Below are 24,785 nucleotides of genomic sequence, written 5' to 3' on the forward strand. Positions count from 1 at the left end.
GCGCTCGTGGTGGGTTCACTAGCAAGGTGTGAACAGGTATGTAAATAGGCATGGATACCTACTGTGTGACATGCCCCGACAAGAGTGGATTATACATTTGAACAACGTCACAGAGGAGTAATGTTCACTACAGCATATGTATATATAAATATAAGCTGCATATGATCAGAGAACATAAGCTTGTCCAGTGAGAAATATAAATAATATTCCTCCTTATAAATAAAATGAGTCAATACAAATCACATTGGTGTTTTTTTTTATTGTTTTACTAAAATACTTTGCAACGTATAAATCTAGCATGAGAAATATAATACATCCATTTATAATGTGTCTGATTACAGGGATACAAAAATACAGCATGTAAGAGTCAAATGATAGAATGTAGAATACTTCAAAGACAAAACGAAACAAAAGCAGCGCGGGGGGGGAGGAGACGAGTTCTTCTGCTTCCACACGGAGCAGAATGTGAGCAGCGTTAAGCTACTTATGACCTTTATGATTTACATCTGGGTGAGATCATCATGGCAAACTGTTTCATTCAGGTGACATAATACATATCTCTGTATCTCCAATGTTATTGCTTGGGATTCAGGCTTTTTGAGAGCATTGGAATGTGTTTTGCATGAGCCGTGGAAAATGAATGACATGCAGAGTATAAAGAAAAATAGATAATTACAGATTTTTGTTACTGCGGTGAAAGCAGACACTGATGTAAAGCCGTTTCCTCCACTACTCTAACAGCAATGTTTGGATATCAACTTGAACTGGACGAGAGAGTGACTGCTCGAACCAATCACGGCAGACAGCGGTGCACTTTATGACGTCGTTAAATAGTGATAGGAAAAAGGTCCTCAGTGGCCACGGCACCTCTCCGACTGTTAGAGCGAGTTGGCCGTGATGAAGACGAAGATCTTGGCCTGGAAAGTGGTAAACGTCCCCTGTCTCCACAGCTTCATCTCCACGTTAATTGAGAAGTCCCGCGGGCCGCCGACCTGTCGATTTAAGTACACGGCGCCGGTGTAGGCGTTCAGCTTCCGGGTGCCGAAGTAGTTCTCCTCGTTCCCCTGCGTGATGCTGACGATGACGTTGTCGCCCGAGTAGGCGGGGGACGGTCCGATGCGGAAGATCTGAGCGGGGATGACGATGTTGGACTGGAAGCTGAGGTAGTAGGAGGTGATCCTCAGAGGGGAGTTCTGACACTCCAGGTAGTTGGGACAGCTGATCCGCTCACAGCGCCTGCAAGGGGACGAAAGGACGGCCAGGAGACTTTATGTAGACAACAAGGCGATTCAAAGGACAGGATTCATTGTCTTATGAGGGAAGACCATCATCAAATCAAAAATAATCTCCAAACAGAAGAATGCACATGAATTACACTGAAAAATTAAGAGAGATAGATATTGATTATTAATATTCATTTGTATTTAGTAATAAAAAGTACTATTGCACATGATATTGCGCATGATATCAGTTAAACTGATTGATGCCGTCTAATGCTGACTGTCCTCATCGACTATAAATAGATGTTTCTTGTCATTTGACTTCCCTCACATGCATCATACAAACATAACAGAAGGTCAGCGAGGCGTCCCATTGAACACCGGAATGGACTTCCAGCTGATGGAAGGGCTTACGTGTCGGACACTTTGCGGTAGTTGGGCGGACAGTCGAGGGAGAGGCAGCGGTACCCTCCTTGGATGTTGTAGCAGGTCTCAGCCAGAGAGCAGTTGTGGGCCCCCGTGGAGCACTCGTCGATATCTAAAGCACACAGTCAATGCACAGACGAGGAGAGGCGCGTTAGTCACGGCTGAACTTTTGAGGAAAAGCCTCACTGCGGAAACGTGTAAGACAGAAACTAGTCCTCGTGGGGGGGGGGGGGGGGGGGGGGGAATGCTCAAGGAGGAAGAAAGAAAATGAAATTAGCAAGACAATATTTCTAGGCCAATAAAGTTTTACAGTCCGTGTAATTACTGAGCCTCTGTAAAAGTACCAATTAGATTTATCTGAGCATAACCATTACGATACACTCTGTGAAGAGTTAAATGGGTGCTTTTGAACCGGGGTGAGAATAGTCACACAGCAGCTATTTGGCTATTTACACACGGCCAAGTTGAATATGATAATTAATTGAGCAATGGTTAGCTAGCTGAAAGGCTTTAAGGTTCAGTAGTTGTTGTAATAGTATAGTATAAATAGCAACAAAGCTTGTGTAGGACAACTGTTGTGGATGAATGGGACAGACTCAAGACTCCAGGACTCCAGGATGTTAGTGTTGGTCTCCTGTGAGAAGCCTAGTTTTTAGTTTTAATTATTATTATTTACCATATTTTAACACCTGGACGCTGGAGCTGAGTTTCAAAGCAGATAGCAATATGTGTTTATTTTAAGGGTTGGTATTCACCTCTGCAAGAGCGTCCGTTTGGAGACATGGTGTATCCATACTCGGGACAGGCACACTGGTAACTGCCAGGGACATTCACACACTTGTAGGTGCATAGATGGCCAACGCTCTGGGAGCACTCGTCCAAGTCTGGACGGACGACAAGGAGGAAGTAGGTCACGTGAAAGTGATTCATAATCTAACATGTGCACATCTAACTAGTGTGTGTCCCACCTTCACAGGTGTGCCCGTCCTCCCTGAGGTGGTAGCCCTGCCTGCAGTAGCACTGGTAGGAACCGTAGATGTTGGCACACTCCTGACTGCAAGGGCTGCCCAAACACTCATTCACGTCTGGAGATTAGAGGTTGGAGCTCATTACTGTCACAAACCGTTTGATCAAAGGATTTCCAATGTTTTCATCCGAACATATAAACACGATGTTGTTATTAAGCCAATTATGTTTTTTATTTTTACTGGTTTGCGCTTGGAGGCACGGCGTGATGGAGAGTGTAACACCGACACCCATCACCCCCATCCCTCCTCAGCAACATGCATCTAGGGATCTGCACTGTTCATGCACGCACACAAACGCTTTGCACACCAACAAAGCACATATTTTCACTCGCACGTTCACAAGAAACATACAACCGCATGCACCGACACGTACATACAACACACACACACACACACACACACACACCTTCACAGTTCTTGCCATCGCCGGATAAGCGGAAGCCAGAGGTACACGAGCACTCAAAGGAGCCCGGGGTGTTCTCGCAGGTCTGGGCACACAGGCGGCCCGGGTAGCGCCAGCACTCATTCACATCTGAGAGGAAGAAGCAGTGTCATCATACCTCTGCTAACGTGTACTGCAGTGTGTGTGTTCGGGCGCCCGTGTGTGTGTGTGTGTGTGTGTGTGTCAAACGAGAGAGTGCGTTGGGAGGCGAGGCCGGCTGCCTGCTGATCGTCTAAACACTTGAGCGGAGTCCATTATTATGAGAGTCACAACACAGAGAATCACAAAACTAGTGGGAGCAGCAGGGGAGGCCAGAAACGGAGTCCTCTGCCGCAGGAGCCGTGGTCGGCCCGGTGGCTGCCGCAGGAGCCAGAAGCTGAGCCTGGGAGACGGCAGCAGCTCTCCCACTGCAGAATAACAAACAGGAGTGGGCAGGCAGAGACGAGGGGTGGCTGTAAAGTAGTGTGAAAGGTGTGCACAAGTGATGGAGGGGCGGAGAGGAGGGAGAACCGAACGAGCAGGGGAGCGAGGGCAACATATTTAATGTGCTTCCTCTGCACGACGTTTAAATGTCCAACCTACCGACACACGTCCTCCTGAACGAGTCGTACTGATAGCCCGTCTGGCATTCACAGCGATAGGAACCGGGCAGATTGTGGCACAGCTGGCCCTCTCCACATCGATGCAGACCGCTCTGACACTCGTCCACGTCTACGAGACACACGTGGACGGAAAGACAAGACGGAAATGAGAGCGATGACATGCAGCTGCCGCCGCTTCATGAATGAATGTTGTCTTCGTCGACTCTCCTTCACGTGTGAAGTAATATGATTTATTCTCTGCTGCACTGGAAAAATAACTAAAATAATAATGCTCTCACTTCAGTCACACCAACGTCTTCAAGACTGTACATCAAACCGTCACACATTCTTCACGTGTGACAACTACAAATCATACCAACGCATCTGGATCCGTCAGGACTGGCGTGATAGCCGCGGCTGCATATTATCTTCCTCTGGCACATGTAGGATCCCACAGTGTTGATGCAGTTGAATCCCAGGCTACATGGCTGGGCCGAAGAGCCACACTCATCAATATCTGTTGCAGAGAGAGAGAGAGAGAGAGAGAGAGAGAGAGAGACAGAGGGAGGTGAAGATGAAGATGAAGACAGAGTGAAGGCCCAAAGGCACAAAGGCAGAGCATGAGTGAGCAGAGGGTCGCTCTTTAGCCACGCCGAGGTATCAAAGCAGACGCACATCACGCAGCCGCATTCAACCCGGTTAACTCTGTTGTGTGTCTGACATTTTCCTCAATTCGCTCGTTTCTCAGAGCATTTTCTCTCACACTCCTTTCCACAGGGGCGTCGGCTGCCTCGACATGCCCCAGTTCCTGCCCCCGGGGGCTAATTCCACAGCATCAGTTTGTACTGGAGGAGGACAGAGAGTTGGCTTTCATCCACCCCTCTGCAAGCCCCTAACAGCAACCCGTCTGATCTGCTGTCTGTGTGGCATTTAACCCCTCTGTCACCGAAGCCGCGCCGATTCACCTGCGATGGCGTAAATGATTCACCTGTGGGGTGAATCATTTAGTGCCGTTCACTCACTCACAAAGCAAACAAAAAATACTGATTGTTATGTAATAAAAGAGGCTGAAGCCCCTTGTTTACTTGCTATTTAAGATTTATCCCTCGCACAGCGCCACATGTTTGTTTCCCCCTCAACAAACTTCAGTATATTTCCTCTATTAGCACAATTAAAACCAGAAACAATATGTATAAATTATATTAAAGCGATTGCGAACCTCGCTGTGATACACATCAAAACCCCTGATTCTCCTCACCCATACAGTTGCCCTGGACGTCCCGGTTAAAGCCCACAGGACATCGAGGTTTGGGGTTGCACCGGAACGAGCCCTCGGTGTTCACACACTCGAACCCGACCCCACAGCTGTGGCTCCGCTGCACACACTCATCGATATCTGAGGAAGAAGAGGAATGAATGAGCTCTAGAGGACTGATGACCCAAAACTAATGATAGTTTCAGTCTAATTATCCACTGCATGTGTTAACGACAGTGCGAAGCTGCAACATACATGTAATGCCACATTTCACCACTGAGTGGCACTGTGGTTAAATGGCAGATTGTACAGGTGCTCACTTTTCATGCTGCTCATCCGTCATAAAGCTTTCTCTGACGTTACTCAAGAAGTTAATCAAGAGGAAAAGAAGGAATCTTATCTATACGAATCAACCGCAAATGACCCGAATTACTTCAGCTAGATGAAGACACCTAATGAGTTAAGACCAGCAGTACTCCTCTGCAGTGTGAGGAAGAATACTACAGTATTATTCCACAAGAGTCCGCTGACATCTGTGGCCGGAGGACGAAATGAAGCCGGAGGGAAATCACAATCTCAAAGGAACACAACATGTGGTGCATATATGTGTGTGTGTGTGTGTGTGTGTGTGTGTGTGTGTGTGTAATGCACGAGTGCCTTGTATTTTCAAGCAGGTTTGGAGGATTTTGCCGCCGTAATTGCTGCATGAAGGCCTAAAACAGCTCTGGGAAGCAGCCGCACGCCAACAGAACAACACAATCGGCTGAAATGACACTTCTTTATGAATAGAAACGTTTTAGACAACTTCAAATGACTTGGGTTCTGTTTAGCCACGCTAACAACAAGAAACTTGGGTCCAGATTAAAATATCTCAACTGCTCACTGGTCGGGCTGCTATTCAACTTCAAGGACTTGTGCTTCCCAGACAATGAATCCTAATGCCTGCGGTGATCCCCTGACTTGTCCTCCAGCACCACTGTGAGGTTTAGAGACGTGACTCTGTGTGAAATAGCTCAATAGACTGTCGGATGGATTGCCATTACCCCCCCCCCCTTCCCCAAGGACGAGTTGTAATAACTTTGGGGACCTTTCTGACCTTTCATCTAGTGCCATCAAATCAAACGTTCACGACTAAATACCTGCAAAACCAACGAGTTTCCCAGCAGCCTCAGCGGTGATGATTTCCAAACGCTAGTCTGCTGACAGACATGTTGCCATGCTGGTGTTACAGCCTCACAGAGCTGCTAGCATGTAGACTCTTGCTGTTGTTTGCCTCTATTTCTAATGTTTTGTTTTTTATATTTGTGTTAAATATAAAAATGCGTATATAACATAAACAGGAAGTGTAATGTTGTTTTAACAGGATAACGTCTTTTTTTCATTTTTAACTGTCTTCAGTTAAGTTGATCTCATTTGACTCCGTTGCATATTCTTTTGTTATTGATATTGTTTTCTTGAATAAATAGCTCCACATGTTTCCCTGTGTGGTGACGTTGCTTCATTTGTGAGAGGAGGCAAAAGCAGCATTCCTCTACAGTCTCCCATGAATTGGGCGTTTTGTTTTTTCTCTCTCCGCGCCGTATGACGACGACCTACACTGGCAGCTGTTTGGAAGCTTCAATTAAACATACTTTCTTGTTAAATGCTCATTTTGCCTGATTGAGCATTCTTTAAGTTGACAAGGAGCTGCAGATCAGCTGCCTGGAACCCATCTGCAGGAGCAAACAGAACTTAGAGCGCATCTAAAGCTCATCTCGGGGGTCCCTCTTCCTGAACGCTGCTGCCGCTCTGTGAATGAGACCTCGGCTCAGGCACAATTTATGGGGCATGGAAATAATGAGAAGTATTGGGAGGTGTACTATTGCAGCTCAAAGTTGGGCGCCACCCACAAAGACAAGCCAGGAAAGCTCTTTATATTGAGAGTTAACAGCAAATACTATGGAACAAGCTCTCTGGAGCGCTGTTTCTTTTTATTATTCCTCTTTGTCTGCGTGCTCACATGAGAGTAAAATAACTAAACAACTCATTTTCATGACTTACATTCGATGGGTGGTCTAAGCGATTGTTTGCCTGAACAATGTGTGTTTTTCCGTACATTGTGAACATGCAGTGATACAAACGCTCTCCTGCTGGTTTTGAACAACATATTCTCTGCGGGTGGAAGTGAGCTCTTTGATAGGAGGCGGTGTACCTTCACAAATGTCCTTGTTGATCTGGTATCCCGGGGGACAGCCGATCGGCCTCTGACAGACGTAACTCCCCGCGGTGTTCACGCAGCGCTCACCCAACTGGCAGACGTTCCCGGACAAACACTCGTTTACGTCTGGATGCAAAGGACAAAAGACAAGTGTGTGAAGAGAGAAAACTAATAATGAAAGGTGCAGACGCTGGAGGAACAGGCGTAGGACGAGGAGCCGTGGTCTGTGTGTAGCAGTCGGCGGTTAGGAGCAGATTAAGGAGACGGGCCGGACCCTCCTCTGGGAGAGAGGCCACCAGGTGTAACAGCCACACAATGAGAAATTTGTCACAATACTGAGCTACTCTCTGGGTCGCTGCCCCAGTTTGCGGCTGACAAGCAGGAGACGGACCGGTGGACGTGGCTTAACTTAAAGATACGTCCCCAGGGGGACAGCTCAGAGACATGGAGCGGGAGATTATCAGCCTCACGGTAAAACAGCCCGCCGCCACTCTGAGAGGGAATAAAGGGTGAGTATGGGATCCACGTTATCGGGGTAATGCATGGATAGTTGAGATGATGCCTCCGGTAGAGTCTCAGTTCAGGAACAAGATGACATATATATATATATACTGTATATATATATTATATATATATATATGTATATTTTGTGGGTCTGAATCACAGTGTTTTTGTTCTGAGAGTGAAAGGAGACGAGGTCTGTATCTCCTCTGCACATCTAGAGGCAATGATTAGAGGAAAAGAAGAATCAGGGGCAGACAGCGATGCCAAGAAACTCTCCTCGACTGGAAGCAAAACTACTCCGACTGAAACTGAGAGCCTTTCCTTTCTTTCTTTTTTTCACTTCTATAATTGCACGAAATTTCCACACGCCGTGCCGGTGTGACGTGAAGAAAAAAGGTTCTCAGCATTACGGATTAAATGTGTGTTCCTTACCCTCACAGGAGCGTCCGTCAGCCGTCACCAGAGAGAATCCTGGGAAACAGGAGCACTGTGGCCTTCCGCCCACTGAGGCGCAGTACTGCTCGCATGGGCCGTTTCCTGAAAATGATACTGCGTGGTGAGGTGAAAACGAAATATCCTGTGCTACTACTCCACACAACACCGACAGAGGAGAGCTGGGCGGGAGGCAGAACATGATTTACCGTGTTGCAGGTTGACCCCTGACCTGTTCATATTGTATTTCCTACTTTTGGCCCGCAGCGTGGCAGGCCCCCACCCTGGTGTCATAGAAACCGAACAAGACAAACAAAACTCGACCCCCGCGCAGATTATGATACGGAGAGCTGGTGAGAATGACGCTGAACACAAACTAACCTTTGTTGCCATCCCACCACTTGTGTTTGACATTTGCAGCACAATCACGGCTCACGACGGAGGGTGAGGTTTGACATAATAACGTTTCAATCTATAGCAGCCTGTGCGGTCCTCTAAACATAATTTGGCTGCATCAAGAGGCGTGCTCCAGTCTCCCGCTAAGACGTAAGGTTGACAGAACGAGCTCGCCGTGGGCCGCCGGGCCCGAGGCTCCCCCGTCCGCTTATTAAGCCGAGCGGCTCTAACCTTCACAGGGGTCGGATGGGACGGCGGGCTCGGTGGGAGGCGGGAGAGGTGAAGTGGGCTCCGCCGCCGCTCTGTCGTCCTCCTTCAGCCTGTTCTCCTCGTCCACCGTCTCTGCAGAGACATGAATAAGCTTGTCACAGTGAGCGAGGAATTACGCCGCAATCAAGAATTGCAACTCTCGGCCGTCCGCGGTCTTAGTTAGATGCTTGAGCCGACGGCGTGACGCCTCGTAGCAACAGACCAGAGATGTAATATCAGAGACGGTGAGACAGGAAAACAAGCTGCCTGCAGACAAACATTCGGTTTTATTAGTGAGCCCCAAACCCTCACTGTAATTTGCTGGGAGCTCTGGCATTAGTATCCTGTTGAGACAGGCTTGTGTTGGTGAAAGGCACAGTTGATTAAAGTCTGCTACACTGCAGACAATATTACCTGAAAATACATCGAAAGCGGACCTTCAGTTTGTGCAAAGAGTGATTTACAAACATGCTTTTTTTGTTCCCCCTTCAGCTGAAAAAGCTTTTCGACATCAGCAGAGATGCGATCGGGTGGGCATTGATGTCGGTACAGGAAAGGGATGTTAGTGCGTGATTAAAATAACTATTATTAGGCAGAATCAGTGCAGGCAGACAGGAAGGAACTCAAAGAAACCAGGAAAATGATACACTCTGAATGTGCAGACAAATTAGGACAAATGGGGTCTTCCTGACAGGAACACGGACTGTAAATCATATTTGAAGAGAGTCGCTTTCCTGTGCTCTGGAAACGTCTGCTATAGCGCCGTGTGACGAAATACGATCGGCGGCGTTCACTTTACCTTGTGCACAAGAGAAAGCGTCCTCTTGCAGCGCGTACCCAGGGAGGCACTCGCACCGGTAAGAGCCCGGCGTGTTGACACATCGGTGGTGGCAGACCCTGCCCTCGTATATCAGGCACTCATCCACGTCCTCCAACTCAACGGGACCCTCCACTGCATTCTCCCCGTCCCGCTCCTCACCGATGGAGAAGGCCTCTTTAGGGTACGGGCTGTCGGATACTACGGCACACAGAGATGGCGATACAACTCTATGATATGAATACATGCATGATACCGTTTCACATAGGAAAACACCTTTTATATATAATAATTACAGAAACAACATGACGGCCACAACGACAAGGTGGATTTCTTTTCTTGTTTGTTGCAAACACAAAACCACATCAGCACATTATTCACGTCTTGGATGAGTTTGGGGCTCTTAAAAATTACACATGCAGCACGGCAATATGCAACAATGCAAGTTACAATAAGATGTTGTGATTTACCACTTAACGGAGGACGTCTTGCTGTATTTCTCACGTTTCATCGACAGCTGTGTCGAATCCAAAACAGGCTGGGGCGAAATGTTTGTCATGAGGTGGAAATAGAACCATAGAAGAGGAAAAAACAACCTAATGAAAAGCCCCTGATCAGCCACGACCACACGGCAGATAACTCTTCAAAAGGCGTTTTTCACCTCGCAGTAGCCGATTCAAATCAGCGCAAGACACCAACAAGGTGATTTACTAAAAAGGGATTAAATGCGATGCCAGGCAGACAGGCTTTAGATCTCACAGGGGTGAACTGGGCTGCTATACTTTGTTCTGAGAGGCCAATGAGGCGCGACCTTCTTCAGCAGGGTTGGGGGATCCGACTACAATGCTTCCTTTCAACGAAAATGGATTGTCTGTTTGAAATCTCTGCTTTCTCCTGGCAGCGCACTGGAGTGCATTACATGCCCCCACCCAACAACATCCTCTCCCTTTGGCATGGAGCATGCAATGCACTCACATTCTGGCATGTGTGTGTGTGTGTGTGTGTGTGTGTGTGTGTGTGTGTGCAGATGACGGTACTTTTTTTGGGTTGCGGAGTGGAGTCGAGCGCGGGCCTCTCTCTGACTGAGTGCCAGCCGTCTTGATCTCTCTCCTCCCTCTCGCAGCATGTCAGAAAGACGTGTCTGCAGTGGAAGCCCAGGTGCTGGTGGGCTTCACAGCGGAGCCCCTCACGGAGGAACTGTAGCCCCAGAGAGCAGCAGTCGCAGCACTCCTGCGGGTCACACACACACGGTTAGTCTTTTCACACGTATTCACGGGTCATTGAGCTCTCTAGAGTAGCCGCTGTGCATTTTGGGAAAAAGATTACAATCGGTGGTCCATACTGTTTGCATGTCCATGCTGACAACATTGATCTGATCCTGACTTTTTCCTCGAGTGCCTCGATGGTTGTCGTGTATTTGAGGGACACATCTCAATACTAAATGGTTTATCCACGAGGTCAGTAAGATGAATCTTAAGGACTTTGGGGATCCTTTGACTTTTCCTGGAGCCCCACCAGCAGGCTGTTTTAAGTCAAATGTTTCAACCATGTCATCAGGGTAAATTGTAATTACTTCAGTCGTCCCTTAACCTTCTCTCTAGTGCCATCCTAACATTTTGTATTTGTTCAATAATGACATTCCCATCCCTCTCAGCTGTAGTCCTACTTTGTTTCTAGTGCTAATAGAGTTAGCATTTTTGCACCTCCGGTTCCCTCGTCTGGAAGTCAATGATGTTTTAAATGTGTTTTAGGTTAGATTCTTGACATAAGCATGTGGTTAACACAAGCTTAAGAGAGTTCAAACTTTTGTTCTATGATGTAAAATACTTTAGTAAATTCAAGTATTTTGAATCTTCTTAATAAGATGCGGTTGCTAACACGTGGCTACTTGAGACTACAAAACGTCATCATGCCAACTAGTCCGCCTTCACAGCCTCACTGTGTCACGATCATGTGACCGTGGTTCGTTTATATATATCATTAGCTTTTTACATCTGCCGATCGCATTCACACTTAAAAAAATCATAAAAGTTCTGTTCATTTGTATAGATTATGTTGCTGAACGTGTTTGCCACAGAGCGTAGTTTCTGCAATAAACGTTACGTTAACGTTGAGCTCACTGTGTCTAAATGAACTCACAGCTCTTGCTTCAGACTCTCAATCCTGTTGAAATGAACATTGATAGTTACAAGCATGGACTCTCTTCTAGCCCAGAGTCTCTCACTCTGTTTCCCTGTAGCGCTCTGCAACATCACCACTTAAAGTGTACGGGGGCATAATGAAACATAAACCTCTAGTAATGGCCGCTGTGATGCACTGTGGTTGTAGATGGCCTGATATTACTTAATCTACAGGGGTCCCGCTAAAAGGCGATGAAAACCAATATTTAACAGCTGCGCTGCAGCGTGGAGTCGATAATGGCCTCGTGCTGCGCAGGGGCCTCCGAGCAGGTGAGCGAGAATCCTTCAGCACTCAGGTCACACGGCAAATATGAGCGTCTCTGGGAGTCTGGACGACCACAATGGAGTCACAAAGTCACCGTGACTTCACGCACGTTGACCGCCATAATAGCCTTGTGTCTATAAGCTGCTGCTGTTTTACCAGATTAAATTATCAGGCCACGTTTCCACAATTTCACAAAGGCCAAACAATTGACATCTGACATTTCCAAATGCTGAGGTCTGCTTTGAAGCCAGTGGAGCTTTAGGACTGTGGGAATCTTCCGCTGCAATTGGCCCTAAATCATTTTACCTCAATGAAATAAGGTAATTGAATAACAGGGAATTGGCACAACAGCAGTAAATGCTCAGGGGAGGTATCTTGAATAAAGTAGCTCAAACAGAGAGACTCTCACTGTCTGGCTACAGCACCATCTGCATGTGTTTTCAATTCTACATTGACGAATGCATTCATCAATACGCTAACTCAGGCTGTATTAGGCTTCATTTTAAAACGACGACGTCATCATGTTTGACTGTGAACCCAGTAAACTGAGTTTGCCCTTTGCGAGGGAGGTTTTCTGATCGCAGATGCTTGCCTTGTAGGGATCAATCCCACATTTGTCGCCGGCATCCTCTCGACACGCATTTCCAGCTCTGGCTGCGTTCATTCCAGCCGAGCACCGGCCTTCTCGGAGGGAACCGCGGCAGCACTGTTGTTGGGCAGTCCTGGCAGAGAAAAGCACAAAGGATGAAAGCGCCGCCTGAGTGTTTGGACTGCAGCCCCGACAGAAACAGTGACTGTGGTTAGCTGTCACAAGTGCTGCTATACAGAGCTGACTGAGCTGCTGTTTTCAAATTTCTGTGCATTTAATCAGAAGGAGAAATTTAAATCTAAATCTTATCAATTTACCAGTCGAAGCTCCGAGGACCGTTCTGTGTTTCCAAAGAAAAATGTACTTAAATGTGACGGATCTTAAACATAATAGCAACACATTTCACTGCACATTTTAGTTATGTCACTTTACTAAATCTAACTTGTTCATTTAAGTGGATAAACAGGCAACTTCCTTTCCACAGAGATCATTTATGATGATTTACGGTTTGTTGTATTTAATTATAAGAATTAAGCTAAACGATCTGAGCGGGCGTTTAATAGCGGCCTTACCAGCAGATGGAGTGCCTGTCTCTTGTGGGCGGCTCCATGTTGTTGCAGTGACCATTAGCTGAAGCCCACTTCTCCCCTGTCTCGCAGCAGGTCTTCAACAGCTCCTTGGCAGGAACTATAATGAAACACAAACACCCAGTTCCAGCTTTATCCCACTTAGTGCAGCCATGTGTTTCAGAGGAATGGCACAAAATAATGGTAACAATGTGAGTTCAGCTGGAAGAGGAAGGTTTAACATTTCCCATCACAGATTCCCATCGGTGAGATGCTGTAAAACGTGGTTAGTGCAACTGTATTTCATCTTTGGTGCAACACGTCTCAGACTTAGACTGTAAATAGCACAATGTGTGTTTTTCACTTCGGTCTCCTCGACCCTGCTCTCACTTACATTGGCAGGGAAAAGTATGTAACACAAAACTCTATAAAACTGCCTTCAAAGTGGAATTGGCCCATTTTTGTTTTTTTAGTTACATCCTGGCGAATCAGAGCTGGAGCAGAGTGAGAGAGCAACACATTAGCACCTCTTTTCAAACTGCGTCTGGGAAGAGACAAAACACAAAAATGCATGCGTGTGCCTTCAATAACAGGACAGCGCATTCCAGCTTTGATTTGTGGCTCCTGCACTACTGTAGAGGACTCAGCTCATGACATGCATGTCTTAACAGTTGCACCATACAGGACAGAGTATTTGTCTTTCTGGTTTCACACCAAACACTTGTAGTGGCTTAACTTATAGGTGCATGTGTGCAGGATTTGGCAGATGCAAACCTACTGAAACTTCTCCCCCCAGGCGTGCAGAAATGTGAGAAAATGCTAATGTCAGCATGCTAACAGGAGTGAAATAACAATGCTAGCATACGGCTATTTAGCAGGTATATCGTTCACCATGTTCACCATCTCAGTTTAGCATGTTAGCATAACATTTTCTCATTAGCTCTAAACACAGAGTACAGCTCAGGCTAATGGGAATGTCATTAGTTTTGCAGGAATTTCGTCATAAACCAAAGCAAGTTTGAATTTCGGCTTACACTAGATGAAGTCGGGGTCGTTGAAGCGATTACATTTCATCCCATGGAGAACATAAAGGTGTCTACCAATTGCATGGCAATGCATCCAAGGGGATCGCGAAAGTCAGTAGGGTTCATCCTATGGGGACCATGAATACCTGTTGAAAATGTCAGGACAGTCCGGACGAAAGCTTTAATTGGTCTCTCACAGCACAGACCAAGTCCTCTTATTGTAGTTCTAAATACATGAAAACCAGCACAGACATCTGACAGTGCCTCGGGTCATTCTAACATTTCAACTTTCACATCCACTGTTGAAATGACTCCCTTTGATTTACCGATATGTAACAAGACCGAGGCAATTACTCAGACTAGAGCAAGCGTGCATAATTTAAAGGTTTAAACCTCGAAAGGCACAATGACTCTTTGATACATAACTACAGTATCTGTGCCAACCGTGCAGTTAAACAAGTCCCCTTTGAACCCGAGAGAAGGTACAGTATATTAAAAGACAGAGAACGTAATTACTCTTTCTCCTCCTTGTGCTTCCTATTCATTTCCTCCAGGTGAAATCAGTTCCCCCCGTCACGAACACCACACAGATGTGCTCCATGTTTCCATTCACAGTGTGGGATGGACACAGAGTTAAGATGCACTTTGTCGCCATGTTTGCAAAGGATTTAGTGGATGAAATTACTTTGGAGGGAAACTAACATAATCACTGTCACTGTGACGGTTTTTGGAGCTTGGAGTTTGGCATTTTGGCCGTCGCCATCTTGGTTTTTGGAAACTAGAACTAAAAAAACATTCTTTTTAGTTCATTAAAGAGTTAAAGTTGTGAGATGAAAACAGGGAGAACTCCCAGACTGGACCACACCGTGGCAGTGACCTGTCAATCACAAGGTAGCCCCGCCCTAAAGCATATCCTAAGTTATGGTCTATTCTGCTCCAAATGGGAGCATAATTTACGAAATGAACGTCAAGCTTCTTTTTACGTTGAAGAGGAGACGACGCCCCCTGATAGCTATTAGAAAGAAAGCTAAAGTCACCTTCCCGTTGGCATCACTTTTCAGAACCGACAGTTGCAGCCTGGATAAACTCTCTTAGCCGAGCTTCCCGGGTCTCTTCCTGTCTCTTTGACGGACCTTCTAATTAAGACTATATCGCAACTTGTTCCATTCAGCAGCGCAATAATTAGCTAAGTTGATTTATTGCGCTCGCACAATGGATCTGAAAATATACACTTGAAAGGTAGCCGAAGAGCATCTCTCTGTCCCGGGCCTGTCATTATACATCTCCATCTGACTAGCATTAACACCAGATGCTCTCGTCTGAATCCAAAACTGGTGACATCACACCCTTTGAAAATATGAAGCTGGAATAACAACCGAAAAAAAAGGGCAACTCTCGACATGTCTGGGGGTGTCATAAAGCAGCGCAGGGCCACTAATCAACGCTTGTGTGTCTTTTCTTTTGTGGCCTTGGCAGTGATTTATAATACAGGTGGGCCTGAAGAGAACATGAACAACAACGGGAATAACAGCCAATGCCAAAGGTCCATGACATGCAAACCCATGTGGTTAAACATGTCAGATGATTGATGCTGAAAGCTTTACAGCATGTCCGTGTGTGTGTGTGTGTGTGTGTGTGCGTGCGTGCGTCTGCAGTCCCGCGTTAAGCTCTGGTGGGAGTTACACAATATTCTTCTCACCTTCAACACATAATCACCGTCCAAGAACAGCTGGATATGACCTAACAGGGAGGGCTCTCCTGCTGTCATCACTGACTTCATCTTCAAAAACGGACAATCCAGGTTTCAATTATTGACAGTTTATGTCTTAATCTCCCTGAGATAGTGAGCCAACGTTCGTGTGATCCATCTTTTTGTAGTCTTAACCGGGGTTACGGTCAGTCGACGCTTCGCTCTTTGATGGTTTCATACAGCATCCAATCCAATTACACCTCCTTGTGGTAAGAAAAGCTGAATTAAACACTAGCGCACAGATTGCCAGGAGGACTTATCGCTAATGGTGCATTGAATTACTGTGACTTATAGCTTGCAGTTCCTCAGGATGCCACACATGTCCTTGACGCATCTGAGCACGCACACACACACACACCCGTGGTGTTTTTCTAAAGTTCCTGCTTGGAAACATCAGCATCGGAGATTCTTTTTGCATATTAAATTGGTTAAGTGTATTCCGCTGCACGCCTCTGAACAACTTTTCTCCACAGTAATCTTGTAATCTGAATCTGTTTCCCAATTGCCTTATTATGCCTTATATATATTCCAAAAGTGCGTTCACAAACCCAGAACACAGGAAATTTGCTCAGTTCTTTCCAGAGGAAATTTGTCCAAATCCTGATTTTGGACCCGATGGACGAAAATAACTCAGCAGAACAACATAAGCTAACGGGTCGGTTTTACAAGCCCCATTAGAAGAAACTATTCTCTGTCAATGAAGCATAAATATGAATGTAAGATTTTGTATAAAGAGGTTTACTGTGTTTCATATTCAGAGGAGAAAACATCTGTATCCAGCTGCCTGTATGTTAATGACAGATCTGTTATTGTGCTGCAATTCATCACCGATCGCTCTCTACTTATACATTTGGTCTTTTTTTATGAGTGGTTTCCTGCATCTGGCGCAGATGTTTTTTTATTTATACGTAAGGGTGACATGTGGATCAGGCGGTTTCGCGGTGAGGCCAAAATTCCTGGAAATGACCTGGAAGGCACCCTAGATTAACCCGAGAGCGCTATCTTCTTCAAACTGATCTACACAGAAGTGGTGCAGCAGGAATGAACGCTCAGACGGGAAGCTCTGGAATCCACCCTCCTTCTAATCCTATAAGGAAAATTACACATCAGCTCAGCTCCCATAGGCAGCGTGCTGTGACAGTGCTGTGGATGAAAACAAGCACTTCTTCACTTATTCCTCCACGACTCAGAAGATTTGCATGCTTCGGTTTAATTAATTTCTCCATGCCTAAGGTTCAACGTTGTGGTTGCTGCTTGGTAAAGTGGGAAGCTACTGAGGGGAGGATGTGTGGAGGTGTGCTTCAGATGAGATGATTACCGGGAAGATTGGGAAACCAGCAGCCTCACGAGAGTCGGGGTAATCACTCCGGCTCATGAGGGAGCAGTGAGCAGCGTCTGGCAATCAAGCCACAACAGTGGTCTCATTCATCACATGGGTATTATGCCGCTCACAGGTACAACCCCCAAAGAAATCCTATACCAGGTCCAGCCCAGCACCACAAAGCCTGAACAACCCCCCCCCTTCTGAGCACACACTGCGTCTGGGTGGAGAGAGAGCGAGAGGCGAATGAGCAGATAATGGGCCACTGCAGAGAAAAATGGTGGTGTTCTTGTTATTCATGCCTTCTCTTTTCCTCTCCAGAATAACTGTGGCGTGTTCTACTAATGGCGTTGATAACAGGAATAAGTCAAGGCCCTTATCAGCGGTGTTATTTTCCTGTTCCTATTCAGCATGTCACCACTCCGGTGGCCTTCACCACCAGTGAACCAGCACAGTGTCGGTCCGTCCTACGTTCAGTCCGAGCTCCTTATCCCAGGAGAAAAACACATCCTGCCTTGACTTTCAAAGTCAAAACTCTCTTCCATGAAGCGATGATTCCCAAGTGAATATCTGGACGTCATCCTAATGCAGTTACGGACGTTGTGGAAAAACTGTCAAAGTCAAAGTCTTTTTTTTTTCTCCCTGAATGAATAGAAGAGTTTCTAAATTGGCTCAAACACAGTTTCACATTTTACCCAGACTTGACTTGAGTGTGTAGCTCTCCTTAACAGAATGTGTGACGGCAAACAGCAACAAACCAAGTCAATTTCTAACCTATATTCTCCACCTTTGTGCTGGTAAATGAACTTGACAGGCACCTCACCGATGCGTTCAGCATACACGAGACATACCTATGGAGGCCAGGTGCTGAAAGAAAAGAACTGTCCCGACAGGTCCCAACAAAAATCACAGTGTTGTAAAGAAGGGCTAACAACGTGCCGCGGATTGTGGTTCGCTGGACAAAACACACTCAATTAATTCAGTCTCTGGAGTGAGGATGGCTAATAAAACCCACTCTGTCATGATGTAGTTCACTCACTTCATAAGGAAGAATGTTTAGACCTGTTGTATATTTGTAACTTAACATCATACTTTGATATGATACACGTTTCTCTCATATCTTCTGACCCTAACCCTATAATCAGTGCCCGGTGCCTGTGGTAGATTTGTCCTGACGGGGCTGATCTGCTTGAGAACATGATGATAATCACATGAAGGATGCAGGCAGGATGCACAACCCTGGAGCTCTCACCGGAGCAGAGCGGGGGGGAGTGAAAATGCAATTTCAGCTGCTCTTAAAGGATTTATCAGATATATTAGAAGCCCACTAATGTAAATATAGCACAGGGCTTAGTATTATTTTCTACTTACAAACCTCTGGGGAAATACAGCATTCTCTCAAGTTGAATGCACGAACATGAGCACGGACTTCGTATTGTTCTTTTCTCTTCCGAGGAAGGTAGATGAACGCTATCCAGGGAAAACAGACTTTCCTTGAACAATTGTTTTTCCTGGACCTCTGCCAGCTAGAATAGAGTGATTATGAATTTCTCTTCAAAAGACAGGATGTGAGAAAAAGAAAGGGACGATGTCTTCGGAAATGATAACAGCCTAACCTCGTCATTAGCAGGCTGTAAATCACCACACTGTGGGCATTGAAGGAATCAAAACATTCTATGTTTCAGATTTCTTTTCAATTCTGTTGCTTTCAAAGACTTTATTCAAGAAGAACATGTAGGAACCCAGAAGTAGAATAGGAGGAGAACGAACATTGAACTGTTTTCCATGATCGTTTGACTATAGCACAAAAGAAAATGTCGATTATCGTTCGTTGTTGTCGTGACAATACACGTCAGTGGGTCTGTAAAGTGTTGTAGCAGCTCGCCAGGAAGAGAGCGGACACAGCTCCGGAGACGGATGGCTGGCTAGTTAGCTAGCGTGTCCTTCTCTGTAGCGGCAGGGGAGTGAGGCTTGAGGGACGGCGGGACCCGGCCACCGCGCTTTAACGCTACTCTGGTTACTGAGAATAAGCCGAGCAAAGATGTCACTCATCTGGCGATAGCGATGTGCTTTCCTACGCTGTGACAAGAGTGTGTGGATGAAGCATTAAGCTCTCTACGCAGTGTGTGTACGACTCCTCGCAAGTCTGTTTGGTTCATAGTGCGTTGATTTGAATAGGAATGTCCGTTCTACTCCTATTCTATTTCTGTGGTTTGAATACTGTTGATCACAAAATATGCTTATCAGTGCAGTGTGTGGTATTTGGCGGCATCTAGCGACGACGTTGCAGATTGCAACCAACTGAAACTTCTCCCATGTGCCAAGCCTGTAAGACAAATACGGTGGGCGTGAATGGCCCAATCTAGAGCCAGTGTTTGGTTTGTCTGTTCTGGACGACTGTGAAAACATGGCGGCATCTTTGAAGAAGACCTGCTCCATACATACATATATATATATACTGAATATATATATATATAAATACAGTATCAACTCATTCTAAGGACACAAAAACACAACTAATGTTATTTTCAGGTGATTATACACAAGATAAAACATACTTATTAATATAATATTAATATGATGTTCCATTTCTGCCAATAGATATCCCTAAATCTTACACCCTGCTCCTTTACAGCTCTTTGAAATGAAGCGTTGCGTGATCACGTACCTTCAGCGTCTCCCTGTCCTTCCTGAGGGTGGTAGCTGTAGAGGGTTTGGGGTTGTCTTTGAGGCCGCTCTCTATCTTCCCTCATCCTGACCGGAGCTCTGCTGGTGGGACTGAACTGTATAGCGGGATGTGAGGTCTGCTCTTCTTTACCGAGCGGCTGCCCGGGCTCCACCGACACTTTGTCTTCTTCGTTATGGCCGCTATAACGGGAGCCGCTATGACTCCCCGTGTGACTGCCCTGACTGTGTTCGTCATGGCCGGAGTGCCCGGTCCCCTTGTTTGAGTCTTCTACAGAGTCCTGTGCCTCTCTGTTTCTGCCACTGTTGGGTCTAATGGTCCTTTCCCCAAGTTCCTGCTGCGGCCTGCGGTGCTCCGTGGTCGCTCTCTGCGTGGTTGTTGTTAGCGTTGTGGATGTTTCGCTCTGCTCCCTTGTTGTCGTTGGATCCATGTCACGAGTGACCTCAGCCTCACTGCTGGTCTCTGGATCAGAACTGCTTTGTGTCTCCCTGAGCGCATGTCTCCTGTCATCAAGGGAGCTGAGGGAAGTGGAGCTTTCCGCTGGGTACGTTGGTGGTGCTGTAGTAGATTCCAGTGGTTGGGCCAGATCTTGGATAGTGGAAGATGTGGGCCCTTCCAGTGAGTGCTCATAATCCCCTGTGCCAAAACTGGGTGGGTCCGGTTTATACAGTGGTAAAGTGTTTCCCAGTGCCAGCTCGGAGAACTGTACTCTGGGATTCCTTTGTCGGCCGTTATGACGGCTGCCAGCGTCTCTCAAAGGGTTGTTGTTCTCAGCGGTCGGCGTATTAGAACTACGGAGGTCACAGCCGGGGACAGGTGAACACATTAGCCGTCCGCCATCATTTGGACAGTGGCAAACCTGACACCGGTCCTTGTGAAAGGAGTGTCCCGCATCGTACTTCTTGCTGCCATGGATACAGCCTATTTTCCCACATTGCTGACACCCGTCTGCAGGCTGGAGAATTTCAATGCAGTTGGGGGAAATTTCAGGGCACGGAATAAAATTACAGCTTATCTTCCCACCTCCCAGAGGACAGACGCATTCGGTGCTCCCAAAATCTACAAAGTAAGCTTCCCCCTCTGGGACTTTCCCTTTCCGGAAGCCTGCCTGGACACAGTCATAGTACTGGTAGCCCTCACAGGTGCAGCCTCTTTGAGTACAGGTGGGGCAGCAGGAACCCTTCTCCAGAACCGTTTGGATGCAGCCCTGCAGAACGGGACAGTCCACACCCGCGCAGTCTTTCTGGCTTAGACAGGTGTCCATGCACAGAATCAGCCAACTTAAAAACAACGTCGCCGTCTGAATGTTCATTTTGCACAAAAAAGGTACAAAAAAAAAGGAAAGAAAAGTAAGTAAGTGTCTCTTCAGGCTTGATTTTATTCCGGACGAGAGAGAATGTTTGTCTTTTAGCCTGTGAAAGCAAACAGTGATTAATATATTTACAGTACAAATGTCTGGCATTCAACTTTGATAACGATCCTATTATTTTTGGTTTATTTTCACAGTTACTATCAAAAACACTATATTTTAACTTAATAACCACGTCTGCTTTAATTTGGCCACAAGCCAAATGTTAATTTTTCCATGCCCACTCGTTTGGCACCACAGCAGGGGATGAAGCTGTGGTTTCTATTTGACTGCACATGGAAATTTGGCCAAAGGTACAAGACCAACTGAGAGAAATATGCACAAAAATAACCGAGGCTGAAACAACAAAACCTCCCGTCTATGACAATGTTAGAGTTTGTTATACAAAAACGATGTGCTTATCTGAGTTATCTTTTTGCAGCATATGTTAGTGGATTCTCATAAAAATGTTTTGCTTCCCAGGATGTTGTGCAAATACTCTACAGTCATTTCAGTCCATTGTTCATTTCTGCCTATAATATCTGTGCAGTGTGCAAACTGATAAACAAACTAGAGAACTAGAAGAAGTTGCTGTTACAACAAAATGACATATTGTAGTGAATGAAGTCATGTAAAGTATAGAAATGAACGGGTTTGATGAGGTTACTGTAGCTTTTCGTTAAACTGCACAGGGACAGAGCGGCACAAAGTCAGGATTTGACAGGCTTGATCCTGTGAGACGGTGAGGTGACTTCAAATCAGGGAGCATGTTGAGAACCAGGTGTTTTCTATTTCACTTTTCCTGTTGTTCCTCTCCGCTCGCTTTTGTGCCAGTCGCAAGAGGCTTATGTGACATTTACTGCAAAAAAAAAAAGTCTAAAGAATCCGGTTTAAAATTAGAGATGAACTCGAATGAATCGTTCTGCATGACAAACTTGTCTCAAGACGTTTTCTGCTGAAATCCTTCTCACTGTTTTCAGTGGCGCTCTTTCTGCAGCCTATTCTGTTATCACATTTTACCCCAAACTGCATGTCCCTGGAATAGATTCCCACCAAGAGAGGAGCAGCAACAGAAAGCGATGGATAAGAGATGTTCACGGATTACTTTTCCCCTCCAGCTGAAGCGGCCTACTCACTCGCTGTCTTGGAAGCATCAAGCTCCAAATGCAAGTATACGACGTATAACTCCTGATCTTTATAGAAAATAAAAAGACATGCAGGAACCTGGTTCTTTTACCTGCACTGGTACTGGTACTGGATCCAATTCTATAGTGTGCTGAGCAAAACATGCAGCGCATCCATGAAAACAATATGTAAATAAACACGTCTGTAGCTTCTCTTCCCTCCTGACTCGGGCCCCAAACAAAAGTGCACTGCAGCTCTGCTCAGAGTATCAATGATGTCTTTGTGTCTCTGCAGGTACACAATCATTTCACCAGATCTTGCGGTCTTTAACAGGCGCATGGCCCACTGCCACGCTGAGTGGACTCTGTCCAGCTCAGTTTGTCTACGACATGCATAGAGAGTGAGTGTAACACATGGAGAAAAAGGCCACTTGGTGCTCATGAGACTGAGAATGGAACTCTCTGCCTCTAAATGCCTTGATGGGGCTGTTTAGTGAATGAGAAGTAGTCTGTTGGGTTGTTTGTTCAGCTATCAGCTCAGGCAATGTCCCACCAAGCATTTCAAACAGCGACTGTGTGCCTTGTCATCGCAGTAGCCAAAAAATGACCTTTATCCTTTTTTTTTTGTTTTGCTCACTGTGAATCGCGCGCGCACACGCACGCGCAAACAGTGTTTTCACGCAGCTATGCGGATTCCTGAACCGAAAGAGAAGACACGCTGAAATACCAAAATATTCCAGTGAAGGATAATAAATTAAGAAAGCGCACGAGCTCGCTGTCGAATTGGATACTTCAGCAACAGTTGTGGCGATCAAACCATCTGTGTCGTTTCTCATCGTGTTACAGAAGCCGACTGTAACATGTGGACGTTAACAGGCGTAAGGCACACATTAAATAAAATAAAGAGCATATTATAAGATACCCAGGAACAGGAAAGAGCAAATATCAAACACTAAAAATATGATTGATCCCATATCTAAATATGTGTCCCTTTACGTCCACATGTTGTCCAGTGGAAATGATCAATAAATAAAAGTGTGCTTTCATATGTCGATTGTTTTTATCCATAGAAATCACGCTGCCTACCTTGCGTCTCTGACCTTGCGGCGCTGCTGTGCTCCTAGAGGAAACTTGTGCGTAAAGTTTGTGTCCTGACTCCGACTTTGGAGGCTGGGAGCGCCCTCCCTCCCTCCCCCCTTTGGTGTGTGTGTGTGTGTGTGTGTGTGTGTGTGTGTGTGTGTGTGTGTGTGTGTCTGGGGGGGGGGGGGGGCGGGACAAACTTCCATAGAATTATTTCCAACTTTTCGAAAATACTTCTGTTCTCATTTTCTGCATCAACAGTCATCCGAAATACGAGAGAAGAAACACGGAGGGAGTCAGTGGAAAATGTGTCGTCACTCTAATTGTCACGATCTCAAAGTTAATATCTGTGAAGAAGAATAATCACGATCAGAAGAAATAATGGTGCCTCTCTGGTAATACAATCTTGTAATTATGTTACAGTAGAATGGAAGTAGAATTGTGACGTTTATGTACATTTGTGCGTGTTCACAAATATTGTTGTTTAACCTCATATTTACAGATACACAGCTTCCAATTAGGTGCCAAACGATTGCCTGATTTGCAGTTTACTGATGGAGAAGCCACGCTGATAAATACATGAAGCTCATACAAACATCACATGATGCTTGTGATCTTTTTGGATTGGCTAATTGTATTAGCTGTAATTACTGGAATGTGATACACTGCATGGCTCAAGGGTCCGTCCTCAACTAGACTGCAGTGAATTTGATCTTTTTAACATCTCATCCCGTTCTCTCTCGGTTTGCTCTTCGGGATCACCGAGTCACTGGTGAGAGTAAATCCAGACAAAAGCTGCCTCCTGAAGAGACTGATCAGGCACTCGGGGTACTGGGGCCATTGATCACTTTGTCTCGGGGGTCTCCCTTGACTAATCAGTGACAGAGATGAGTCAGTGGCCCCACTATTAGTTTTCTCTGTTCATTAGACTCAAATGCATGCGCAGCTGCACACCAGTCACACTCTTTGAAGACCCCCTAGATGCTCATGAACGTCTCCCCCGATTGAGTAACGTGTTTATCTCTCATCTAATTCACAGTTCAGGTGAAGAATGACTCTCCTTGTTGTACCGTAGCGACTTGTGATTAGAGCATGGATGAAACGGACGTATATAACAACCGATGACATATATATATATTCATATATACACATACAACAACAGCTGTACTGACACGTGTTCAACGCCCAATCGAACCGCTCATATGCTCATTGATGACCTGGACGCATGATACGTGTCCCTGGAGCTGACTGATCCCCCAGAGGAGAGCTGCTGTCCTAAAACCTAAAACACAACCGACCTGACC

The 24,785-nt window shown here is 45.9% G+C and overlaps 1 protein-coding gene across 1 annotated transcript; it reads right to left on the reverse strand.

Moving 5' to 3' along the window:
- Positions 1-249: 249 nt before the first annotated feature.
- On the reverse strand, positions 250-23,552 carry LOC137886938 (fibulin-2-like). Its single transcript, XM_068729646.1, has 17 exons — positions 23,488-23,552; positions 19,912-21,341; positions 13,154-13,268; positions 12,585-12,714; positions 10,585-10,777; positions 9,530-9,748; positions 8,713-8,823; positions 8,086-8,190; positions 7,144-7,275; positions 4,956-5,093; positions 4,074-4,214; positions 3,699-3,827; positions 3,081-3,206; positions 2,615-2,731; positions 2,402-2,530; positions 1,635-1,758; positions 250-1,236 (listed from the first exon to the last, which is right to left on the reverse strand). Exons 2-17 carry the CDS (start codon positions 21,239-21,241, stop codon positions 879-881), a joined length of 3,597 nt encoding a protein of 1,198 aa, XP_068585747.1. The 5' UTR covers positions 21,242-21,341; positions 23,488-23,552; the 3' UTR covers positions 250-878.
- Between the last annotated feature and the right edge of the window lie 1,233 nt (positions 23,553-24,785).

The sequence above is a fragment of the Cebidichthys violaceus genome, unplaced genomic scaffold, assembly GCF_023349555.1.
Source record: "Cebidichthys violaceus isolate CVI_PGR_0920_01 unplaced genomic scaffold, fCebVio1.0.p SCAF_47, whole genome shotgun sequence".
NCBI classification, from domain to species: Eukaryota; Metazoa; Chordata; class Actinopteri; order Perciformes; family Stichaeidae; genus Cebidichthys; species Cebidichthys violaceus.